The sequence below is a fragment of the Oncorhynchus mykiss genome, chromosome 8, assembly GCF_057628025.1.
Source record: "Oncorhynchus mykiss isolate SJ-2025 chromosome 8, ASM5762802v1, whole genome shotgun sequence".
In the NCBI taxonomy this organism is placed as follows: domain Eukaryota; kingdom Metazoa; phylum Chordata; class Actinopteri; order Salmoniformes; family Salmonidae; genus Oncorhynchus; species Oncorhynchus mykiss.
In genome coordinates this window covers 38,979,589-38,992,054 of record NC_143029.1, presented here as the reverse complement: position 1 = coordinate 38,992,054, position 12,466 = coordinate 38,979,589, and the positions used below count along the sequence as shown (strand labels likewise).

The 12,466-nt window shown below is 44.4% G+C and overlaps 1 protein-coding gene across 5 annotated transcripts in view; it reads right to left on the bottom strand.

Moving 5' to 3' along the window:
* Window positions 1-10,982, bottom strand: part of LOC110530912 (utrophin) — a 169,476-nt gene extending 158,494 nt beyond the window's left edge. For 3 of the 5 annotated variants that reach the window (XM_036985442.2, XM_036985444.2, XM_090243412.1), the window contains exon 1: window positions 9,980-10,872. In XM_036985442.2, the coding sequence (XP_036841337.2) occupies window positions 9,980-10,123 (144 nt within the window). In that variant the 5' untranslated portion in view covers window positions 10,124-10,872. Of the gene's footprint in view, window positions 1-9,979 lie in introns of all 5 variants that reach the window. The other 2 variants (XM_090243413.1, XM_036985448.2) reach the window with 2 other exon arrangements.
* Between the last annotated feature and the right edge of the window lie 1,484 nt (window positions 10,983-12,466).

Below are 12,466 nucleotides of genomic sequence, written 5' to 3'. Positions count from 1 at the left end.
TTTAAACTTAAATCTCTTTTGGGATAGGGGGCAGCATTTTCACTTTTGGATGAATAGCGTGCCCAGAGTGAACTGCCTCCTACTCTGTCCCAGATGCTAATATATGCATATTATTATTAGTATTGGATAGAAAACACTCTGCTGTTTCTAAATCTGTTTGAATGATGTCTGTGAGTATAACAGAACTCATATGGCAGGTGAAAAACCTAAGAAATATCCAAACAGGAAGTGGGATATCTGAGGTTTGCAGTTTTTCAAAGCTTGGCTTACGGAATACACAGTGTCTATGGAGTCAAGTTGCACTTCCTACGGCTTCCACTAGATGTCAACCGTCTTTAGAAACTGGTTTGAGGATTCTACTATAAAGGAGGGGCTCATGAGACCTGTTTGAGTCAGTGGTCTGGCAGATTTAGCACTCTGACAGAGTTAGCTCTTGTTCCAGTGCTTTTCTTCAGACATAGGAATTCTCCGGTTGGAACATTATTGATGTTTTATGTTAAAAACATGTCAAAAAATATTGTCTGTGAGTATAACAGAACTGATATTGCAGGCAAAAACCTGAGGAAATTCCAACCTGGAAGTGCTGTTTATCCTGAAAGCTCTCTGTTCCATAGCCTGCCTTCGCTCAATTTAAAGGGATATCAACCAGGTTCCTTTTCCTATGGCTTCCCCATGGTGTGAACAGTCTTTAGACAGTTTCAGGCTTCTATTTTGAAGAAAAAGAAAAATCGCATCGCGTCATTGTATGGCTGGGTGCCAGCAGCGTTTTGCATGCGCAACAGCTTCGAGCAGACATTTTCTCTCGCTCTCCTATTGAAGAAGCTACAGTCCTGTTTTAAATATTATTGATTATATATTGTAAAAACAACCTGAGGATTGATTATGAAAAACGTTTGACATGTTTCTACGAACTTTACGGATAGTATTTGGAATTTTCATCTGCAATGTCGTGACCGCTCGAGCCTGTGGATTTCTGAACATAACGCGCCAACCAAATGGAGATATTTTGGATATAAAAATAATCTTTATGGAACAAAAGGAACATTTATTGTGTAACTTGGAGTCTCGTGAGTGCAAACATCCGAAGATCATCAAAGGTAAGCAATTCATTTTATTGCTTTTCTGACTTTCATGACCAATCGGCTTGGCTGCTAGCTGTTTGTAATGTTTTGTCTACTGAGAGAGATGTCCTTATATAAACACTTGGTATGCTTTTGATGAAAAGCTTTTTTGAAATCTGACACGCCAGGTGGATTAACAACAAGCTAAGCTGTGTTTTGCTATATTGCACTTGTAATTTCATGAAAATTAAATATTTTTAATATTTTAATTTTAATTCGGCGCCCTGCAATTCAGCGGATGTTGACGGAAATGATCCCGCTAACGGGATGGGTGCATCAAGAAGATAACAACCTCTACTCTTCTAGGAAGGCTTTCCACTAGATGTTGGAACATTGCTTCTGGGACTTGCTGCCATTCAGCCACAAGAGCATAAGGGAGGTTGTGCACTGATGTTGGGCGAATAGGCCTGGCTTTGAAGTCGGCGTTCCAGTTCATCCCAAAGGTGTCTGATAGAGTTGAGGTCAGGGCTCAAGTTGTGCAGGCCAGTCAAGTTCTTCCACACCGATCTCGAAAAAAAACATTTCTGTATGGACCTAGTTTTGTGTACGGGGGCATTGTCATGCTGAAACAAAATAGGTCCATTCCAAACTGGAAGCACAGAATCGTCTAGAATGCCATTGTATGCTGTAGCGTTAAGATTATCTTTACTGGAACTAAGGGGCCTAGCCCGAAACAGGAAAAACAGCCACAGACCATTATTCCTCCTGCACCAAACTTTCCAGTTGGCACTACGCATTTGAGCAGGTAGCGTTCCCCTTCTCCATCTGCCAAACGCAGATTAGTCTGTCAGACTGCCAGATGGTGACGCGTGATTCATCACTCCGGAGAACCCGTTTCCAAATAAAATCAAGTGAAATTATAGTTGTCATATACACATGGTTAGCAGAGGTTATTGCGAATGTGGCAAAATGCTTACGCTTCTAGATCTGACAGCGCAGCAGTATTTAACAGGTAACTAACAGGTAAAACAATTCCACAACAAAACCTAATATCTAACAAATTCCACAACAAAACCTAATAAACACAATCTCGAAAAGGAATGGGATGAGAATAATTAAGTATAAAATGTATATGGATGAGCGGTGACAGAGCGGCTAAGATGCAGTAGATAGCAAAGAATAGATAATGAAGGATACAGTATACAGCATATACAGTTGAAGTCGGAAGTTTACATACACTTAGGTTGGAGTCATTAAAACTCATTTTTTCAACTACTCCACAAAATTCTTGTTAAACAAACTATAATTTTGTTAAGTTAGTCAGGACATCTACTGTCTGCATGACAAAAGTTTTTTCCAGCAATTGTTTACAGACAGATTGTTTCACTTATAATTCACTGTATCACAATTCCAGTGGGTCAGAAGTTTACATACACTAAATTGACTGTGGCTTTAAAACGCTTGGGCAATTCCAGAAAATGATCTCATGGCTTTAGAAGCTTCTGATAGGCTAATTGACATAATTTCAGTCAATTGGAGGTGTACCTGTGGATGTATTTCATGGCCTACCTTCAAACTCAGTGCCTCTTTGCTTGACATCATGGGAAAATCAAAAGAAATCAGCCACGACCTCCGAAAAAATTTGTAGACATTCAAAAGTCTGGTTCATCCTTGGGAGCAATTTCCAAATGCCTGAAGGTACCACGTTTTTCTGTACAAACAATATTACGCAACTATAAATACCATGGGACCACGCAGCCGTCATACCGCTCAGGAAGGTGACACGGTCTGTCTCCTAGAGATAAACGTACTTGTCAAGGAGCTAGGAGTGGTGGGTGAGGAGTCAGGCGCAGAGAGCAGAGGTTTAGGGAAAACCGTATTTATTCCGGTAAGATAGGTCACGCCAAAAACAACAGGCGAAATAATGATACACAACCACCCACAAACAGAACAGAGAATCAAGCCCGCACAAAAGCAGGTGGGCATAGAAGGCTTAAATAGCCCTGAACCAAACCTCAAACGAGAAACAGGTGAAACTAATACAGATATAACCAACAGAAAAGGAAAAGGGAATCGGAGGCAGCTAGTAGACCGGTGATGACGACCGCCGCCCGAACAGGAAGAGGAGCCACATTCGGTGGAAGTCGTGACAGTACTTTGGTGCGAAACGTGCAAATCAATCCCAGAACAACAGCAAAGGACCTTGTTAAGATGCTGAAGGAAACAAGTACAAAAGTATCTATACCACAGTAAACAGAGCCCTATATCGATATAACCTGAAAGGCCGCTCAGCGGAAGAAGCCACTGCTCCAATAACGCCATAAAAAGCCAGACTACGGTTTGCAACTGTACATGGGGACAAAGATTGTACTTTTTGGAGAAATGTCCCCTGGTCTGATGAATCAAAAATAGAACTGTTTGGCCATAATTACCATTATTATGTTTGGAGGACAAAGGGGGAGTCTTGCAAGCCGAAGAGAACACCATCCCAACCGTGAAGCACGGGGTTGGCACCATCATGTTGTGGGTGTGCTTTACTGCAGGAGGGACTGACTGATGCACTTCAGAAAACAGATGACATCGTGAGAGGGGAAAATTATGTGGATATATTGAAGCAAAATCTCAAGACATCAGTCAGGAAGTTAAAGCTTGGTCGCAAATGGGTCTTCCAAATGGACAATGACCCCAAGCATACTTCCAAAGTTGTGGTAAAATGGGTTAGGACAACAACGTCAAGGTATTGGAGTGGCCATCACAAAGCCCTGACATCAATCCTATAGAAAATGTGTGGGCAGAACTGAAAAAGTGTGTGCGAGCAAGGAGACCTACAAACCTGACTCAGTTACACCAGCTCTGTCAGGAGGAATGGGCCAAAATTTACCCAACTTATATGTGGGGAGCTTGTGGAAGGCTACCCGAAACGTTTGACCCAAGTTAAACAATTTAAAGGCAACGCTACCAAAAACGAATTGAGTGTATGTGCAAACTTCTGACCCACTGGGAATGTGATGAAAGAAATAAAAGCTGAACTAAATAATTCTCTCTCCTATTATTCTGACATTTCACATTCTTACAATAAAGTGGTGATCCTAACTGACCGAAGACAGGGAATTTTTAATAGGATTAAATATCAGGAATTGTGAAAAACTGAGTTAAAATGTGTTTGCCTAAGGTGTATGTAAACTTCTGACTTCAACTGTACATATGAGATGAGTAATGACAGATATGTAAACATTCTTAAAGTGGCATTATTAAAGTGACTAATGTTCCATTTATTGAAGTGGCCAATGATATTAAGTCTGTAGGTAGGCGGCCGCCTCTCTGTGGCTGTTAACAATCTGATGGCCTTGAGATAGAAGCTGTTTTTCAATCCCTATGTCCCAGCTTTGTTGTACCTGCACTGACCTCGCCTTCTGGATGGAAGCGGGGTAAACAGGTAGACGCTCGGATGGTTATTGTCCTTGCTGATCTTTTTTGCCTCCCTGTGAAATTGGGTGTTGTAGGTGTCTTCGAGGGCAGGTAGTTTGCCCCTGGTGATGCGTTGTTCTGACCGGACCATCCTCTGGATAGCCCTGCGGTTGTGGGTGGTGCTGTTGCCATACCAGGCGGTGATACAGTCCGACAGGATGTTCTCACTTGTGCACCTGTAAAAGTTATTGAGGGTTTTGGTGACAAGCCACATTTTCTAAGCCTCCTGAGGTTGAACTGGCTCTGTTGCGCCTTCTTTACCACAATGTCTATGTGAGTGGACCGTTTCAGTATGTACACCGAGGAACTTAAAACTTTCCACCTTCTCCACTACTGTCCCTGGATAGGGGGGTGCTCCCTCTGCTGTTTACGAAAGTTCACGATCTCTTGTGTTTTGATGACATTAAGTGAGAGGTTATTTTCCTGATACCATACTCTGAGCCCTCACCTCCTTCCTGTAGGCTGTCTTATCGTTGTTGGTAATCAAGCCTACCACTGTAGTGTCGTCTGCAAACTTGAGGATTGAGTTGGTGGCGTGCATGGCCACGCAGTCGTGGGTGAACAGGGAGTACAGGAGAGGGCAGAGAACGCACACTTGTGGGACCCCAGTGTTGAGGATCAGCGGACTGGAGATGTTGTTTCCTACCTTCACCACCTGGGGGTGGCCCGTCAGGAAGTCCAGGACCCAGTTGCACAGGGCGGGGTGAGACCCATGTTCTCAAGCTTAATGATGAGTTTGGAGACTACCTATGTAAGAACAGCATTCGTACATAGGTATTCCTCTTTTCCAGAAGGGATAGGGCAGTGTGCAGTGTGATGGCGATTGCATCATCTGTGGACCTTTTAGAGCAGTAGGCAAATTGGAGTGGGTCTAGGGTGACAGGTAGGGTGGAGGTGATATGATCCTTGACTAGTCTCTCAAAGCACTTCATGATGACAGAAGTGAGTGCTACGGGCGATAGTCATTTAGTTCAATTACCTTAGCTTTCTTGGGAACAGGAACAATGGTGGCCATCTTGAAGCATGTGGGGACAACATACTGGAGATAGGGATTGATTGAATATGTCCGTAAACACGCCAGCCAGCTGGTCTGCACATGCTCCGAGGACACGCCTAGGGATGCTGCCTGGGCCGGGTGATGTCAGCCACAGAGAAGGAGACCCCACGGTCTTTGGTAGCGGGCCGTGTCAGTGGCATTGTATTGTCGTCAAAGCGCGCAAAGTAGTTGTTTAATTTGTCTTGGAGCAAGACGTCGATGTCCGTGATGGGGCTGATTTTCCTTTTGTAATCCATGATTGTCTGTAGACCCTGCCACATACATCTCGTGTTTGAGCCGTTGAATTGCGACTCCACTTTGTCTCTATACTGACACTTTGCTCTTTTGATTGCCTTACGAAGGGAATAACTACACAGTTTTTTCCGGCTATGTTTCCAGTCGTCTCGCCATGATTAAATGCGGTGGTATGTGCTTTCAGTTTGCTCCAGAGTCCAATGGCGGTGACCTTTACATCACTCAAGCCGACACTTGGCATTGTGATCTTAGGCTTGTGTGCAGCTGCTCGGCCATTGAAACCCATTTCATGGAGCTCCCGACGAACAGTTATTGTGCTGACGTTGTTTCCAGAGGCAGTTCGGAACTCGGTAGTGAGTGTTGCAACCGAGGACAGACAATTTTTCATGCTATGTGCTTCACCACTCGGCGCTCCCATTCTGTGAGCTTGTATTGGTTACCACTTGGCGGCTGAGCCGTCGTTGCTCCTAGACACACACACACACACACACACCTCACAACTCACTCCTAGACGTTTCCACTTTAAAATAAGAGCACTTACAGTTAACCGGGGCAGCTCTAAGCAGGACAGACATTTTACGAACTGCTTGTTGGAAAGGTGGCATCCTATGATGTTGAAAGTCACTGAGCTCTTCAGTAAGGCCATTCTACTGTTAATGTTTGTCTATGGAGATTGCATGGCTGTGTGCTCGATTGTATACACCTGTCAGCAACGTGTGTGGCGGAAATAGCCAAATCTACTAATTTGAAGGCATGTCCACATACTTTTGTAAATATTGTGTATAAAGCATTCAAATTAATTTACGACACTCCATTGCAATGTAATGGACACTTTATAACTTGAGTGACAGTTGAAATCAAATAGTTTTTAGTTATTATTTGAGCCATAAATCAATTATCAAATGCGGGAGGATGAAGTAATTTACCATTGATGTGGGTAATGGCAGAAATCAGTGCTTCATTTCAAGTTATTGTACTTGGGCTTTCTGAGTGTTGGTAAATTAATTCAAATAATTGGTACTTCTGAATTTGTTATCATTTCATTTTCTCTCACAAGTTATCACTATGTCACCTTGCATTGTGTAGCATAGCTGTGTGTGTGTTGCGTGCAAGTTAGTGTTGAGTGTAAGAATGTGTGTTTCAAGACAAACAGCCCGACCTGGCCACCTAGTCCAGGGGGAATGATGCGTGTCCACACTCCTGCGGTCCTGTGCCACTGATGTAACGCATACTAATGACCCAGGGCCCTGGTCCTGGTGGAGTACAAGGGCAGAGAAGAAAAGGTGCTGCACTCTTAAACCAGGGTTGACTCACCCTGCATGGGGTAAAACTGAGCGGGAGTGGTGAATGGAGGGGTGGTGTAGGAACAGGGGCCAATGTGTTAGTCACAGGGCTAGGGGACTGAAGGGACAATATAACTGGATGGATTGCTGCTTTAGGCTATTTTAAAGATGGCATCTGCCAGTGTTAATGCGCACTCTCTCTCCCTGATACACACACACTTTCTCTCTCTCTATCTTGCTTTCTCTGTCTCTGTCTCTCCCTCTCACACCACACACAAACTCCCCAGAAAGTGTAATGAGAGTAAGAGGACACTCCTCCTGAGACCAGAGTGCCCTTCAGCATATTTGCAGACAGTGATTACACAGACAGAACAGAGCTGAGTGCAATGCAAATAGCCATCGGGGCCTTCGACGCTCTCCAGCACAAATACACCAGACTCATCACACACACGCACACACACACTGCGAGTGATTTTACTTGGCCCCACAACATTTCTGATCCCGGTCAATTTGTAGTCTACAAATTATTTGTAATTATGTTCCGACCCCCTGTCCATCCGCTCAAGAAATCGGACCACGGGTGAATCTAGTTGATGATCCCTGGTATAGGGTTATGGCCAGCACTGTCAGCCCAGAGGCCAGGCTATTTCCTGAGTAGGAGAGCCAGGTAACAGCGATACAAGCCCAGAGAGAACAAGCCGAGCGCACATTCATCATCAAGAAGCACTGTTACTGCCGGCCAGACAGTGAGCGCACCCAGGGGAGTCCAGACGAGCCCAGAATGACTGATCCTCTCAGGGTGAGCCCAACGAGCCCAGAATGTCTGATGCGACCCAGGGGAGGGTAATTGAGTGTAAAATGATGGAATTCTCCCACTGGGTGCGGGACGGTAAGTCGGCTCCTCCCAAGGGAGGTTAAACGAGCGACGAATTGCTGGTGCAACCCAAGGGAAGGTGGCCAAGTGCAGAATGCATAGGTCTGTATTATGATAAGTTAGGAAAGTGTGGAGGGAGTGTTATTAACAGGAGATGGTAGTAACAGAGTAGTGATCAGACGAGGTTGGCTGCTCACAGGGAGATTCAACCAACACAGATGGTTGGTTAAATGAGCAAAGAACAAGTGCCTACTTTGTTCTAGGGAATTAACCAGCGAGTGAAAGAGGGAAATATACCGTTTTAAAAAACTCTCCCATTATGTCTATCATGCACTTTCTCTGTTTCTGTACATTTCTGTTTGCGCTCACTAATCTACAGGTGAGTATGACATCCTGCCATTTAAAGTGCTTGAAATGTCACATACTATAAAACCTTATATTTTCCCATACCTAAAATGCATACTATTTAGAATGCAAGTGTTGGTATTCAGACACGGCCTGAATGGAGCAAGAGAGAATATATAGCGAGAGAGATGAAGAGATGAAATGAGAGAGGGGAAATTAAAGACCCGAGAGCGAGAGTGAGAGTGAGAGGTGGAGAGAGAAAGAGGGAGATTTGCCTTGGGAGAAACCATGAAATAAATTAAATCCAAGGCTAACATGCATGTTAAAGCGTGATTGCAGCCGTTTGCTAATGATAATTGGTTCCACTGTACACACACAGTTTTGTATTGCTATCCTTGTGGGGACTAAATATTTCATTCCCATTCAAAATCCTATTTCCCCTAATCCTTAACCAAACCATAACCCCTAACCCTGTGCCTAACATTAACCCCAAACCCTAACCATAAAACTATACCTAACCCTAACTTCTAACCCTAACTGTAACACCTAAAATAGCATTTTTCCTCGATGGGATTGTCCAAATTTTCCTTGTTTAAGACTTCCTTGTTTAGGACTTCTGGTACCCGCAAGGATAGTTAAACAAAAACACACACAAACAGTTGTGTTTGCAGCTGGCCAGCTCTAATCCTCCTGAGCAGCTGGTCCATATTTCATCACTCGCTGCAGTGTCTCTGACTAAAGCGGTCACTTGCAACCTCACAATATATCCTTCAGTGTAATAACAAGTAGGCTACAGTTTATTAAAAATACAAACTCATTGTACCTCTTACTCACAGCTTGCATACCATAGTGCATGGTGGTTCAGGCATTCACAATGCACCTTCTCGCTCTCACACACACACACACACACACACACACACACACACACACACACACACACACACCACACACACCACACACACCACACACACACACACACAAACCTCACAACTTCTCTACCTTGTTAGTTTGTTTACTCCACCACAGCGGAGACAAGACTGTACACACAGGCATTAACACACACGCTCTCACACACGCACATACACAGCAGACACACACACAGCAAACACACACACACAGCAGACACACACACACACAGCAGACATACACACACAGCGGACACACACACAGCAGAGCCTGATTACTTGACATGTGGCTGAGGCAGTAAATCAGTCCCGTATCCAGCCAGGAATATGCAGACACACACTGTGGAGGTGACAACCACAGGCGTCAACACTCTCCCAAACAGATAACAGGATGGAGGGAGTTGTTGACAAAAACATGAGTCACAATTTAAATATGCAAGCCCCAAAATAGTCAGAGATGTGAAAGGACTTGGTGATGAGGTGAGGTAATAACCAGCAAAAGTAGTATTTCACTCTTTAACTTTATCAAAAGCCATGAATAAAACTAGGCATTCTTGAGAGACAAAGTGCTACAAAAATGCCCCAAACCAAAAAGATGAACAAACTAACCCACACAGTTAATCATCTCTATCACAATACAGAACCAAAACACTGAATGGACAGACAAAACAAATGAACGAATGACTTAAAACAGGAATGAAAGAGCGTCGGACAGAACTCTTCCTCTCCCTGTCTTTCGTTCTGTGACTCACCTTGCAGAGTTTGTGATAACGTGGGGATGAGATGGCCATTCTCTGGAGCCTGTGTAGGAAGACCACCACTTTCTGAAGGGAGGTGCGGACCATGGCCATCATCGTACGAGTGCCACAGGTCTGCAGCCTGTTCAGAGTCTGCATGGCCCTCTAGCACTGCCCAGGCCCGCTCATATCCTATCCTCCTCCTCCCCCCAGAGATGCACCACAGCAGTCACAGAGTGACGTGAACACACACACTGTCTGAGACACACACTCAGACCCGGCATGCCCCCGCAAAAGCGTATATACTGGCACACACACAGTGCGCGGCCAATCACAGCACATGCGCACTCTTACAGCAAATACTCCCTCTCTCTCTCTCTCTCTCTCTCTCTCTCTCTCTCTCTCTCTCTCTCTCTCTCTCTCTCTCTCTCTCTCTCTCTCTCTCACACACACACACAATCTCCCTCACACTCTCCCCTCATGCGCCCTCACACTCGTGCTCAAGCATTTAAGCAGGCTGAAACACTCTCATTCACACACACGCAAACCAGGGTAGAATACTACTCCAAAAAGAGATGTCACTCTGTGGTTACCCCTTTAGAAGCCAGGGGTCAACGAAGAAAAAGAAAAGCAAAAGAGAAAAATCTGCCGACATAGCAAACCAAGAGAAGAAGGATGAGCGAGGGAGGCAGAAGTTGCTCTGAAGGAGCCGATCACGTCTCACTGTAAAGCCAGAGACAGGAGTGGGATAAAGGCTGTGGCGTTCCGTGGAAAGCCCTCCGAGCGGACAACACAGAGAGAGAAGGGGGAGAGAGGGGGGATGAGGAGCGCTGTGTTAACAGAAGACAGAAGCTCCCTCAGCTGTAGGGAGGGAATGACACTACACTAGCCAGAGCGGGCGGCTGACTGGGATGGAGGGAGAGAGTGAAAGTGAGGGAGAAGGAGAGAGAGAGAGAGAGAGAGAGAGAGCACCAGTGAGATGCACAGCGTGCAGCTCGCACACAGCAGGAGCAGCAGTGTGTGTGTGGTGTCCCAGACGTAATGATATGCTCTGACACAGATACAGAGGGATGAGAGAGCAGTCTGATATGGGAACAGGGAAGGAGGGAGATAATTAAAAACCAAGAGAGAGACACCTGAGAGAGAGAGAGAGAGAGAGAGAGAGAGAGGGAAGAGAAGGAAGCAAAGACAGAAGCAGATAAAAGGGTGAGTGCATGAAAGTACAGTTGGTGAGGGCATGAAAGAGGGAATATAAAGAGAATAAAAAGTAAAGGATAGAGAATGAAAGAGAAACAAAGACGTGCGGAAAGGAATTAATGCAGTAGTAGCATCTGTAATTTGCTGTGTTAATTATTCAGAAACATTACTTTCTCCTGCACTCACGATCTAAACCCTTGTGTCTTCACCTAAGGACTCCCCCAGCGCGACAGACAAAACCCTCTGACACCAGGACTGCCTTATCTCAGTTCCCCATGACTTATAAATACAGGACACACACACACAGATAAGAGGCACACACAAATGACCCACATACACATACAGTACATCATACACACAAAGGCACACTCACGCTCAGTTAAACATGTGAGAAAGCAAAATGATCATTGAGTGCTTTGTGAAGATTTTTACATAGCCAGATCTGAAATTGGGGGTGAGCCTGCCAAACGTTTATTCACTCATCCCACACAGTATTGATTCTTCTAAGAAGGGAATACCGTTAGCTAGGCCAGTTACTCCACTGACGGCACTGAGTTTCCAATAAGACCGTTAGCAAAAGCATATGTTAACCCCCTTGGGAACTAGCATAATGTTCACATGCACTTACAGCAATGTTTGGCTAGCGACTCCAACGTAGCGCAGATTGAAAGCTAATGTTTGAGCAGGGCAAAATCCGTATTGTGATTTCTGTACAGATATGCCTTGTTATATAGACTGGAACACACACACACACAGTGCATTCGGAAAGTATTCAGACCCCTTGACTTTTTCCACATTTTGTTACGTTACAGCCTTATTCTAAAATGAATTAAAATATGATTTAAAATAATTATCATCAAATCTACACCCTTAATGGGCCTGTTCAAAGTGTTTTAAAAAAGTACAAAGTGTTTGTTAGGTGTTAAGCCTGTGTTAAGATGTTGGTCCCTGTACGGGGATCGCAGCCATAACAGGTAAAAAAAATGCTTAAAACGATTACGAGACCAAAAAAGCTATGGTGATTGTGTTTAATTATGTTTGGGAAGTAAAGATAGACATGGTTTTAACAAGGTAGTGGTAGTATTTCATTCAGTACAACAATTTGTAGGTGGCTTAACACCCTGTCCCTGTGCCTCAACTTACCCCCCACCCCATTGAGTAGGTGTGTCCAAACTTGACTGGTACTGTATATAACACAATGAGCCAATGAAGCATTTTTGTACACATAGTACATATCAAGGTGAAAACATCTGAGCTACACATAGACTAACTTCCTTCCCACAGTGTGCCATTTGCCCTCTCTGT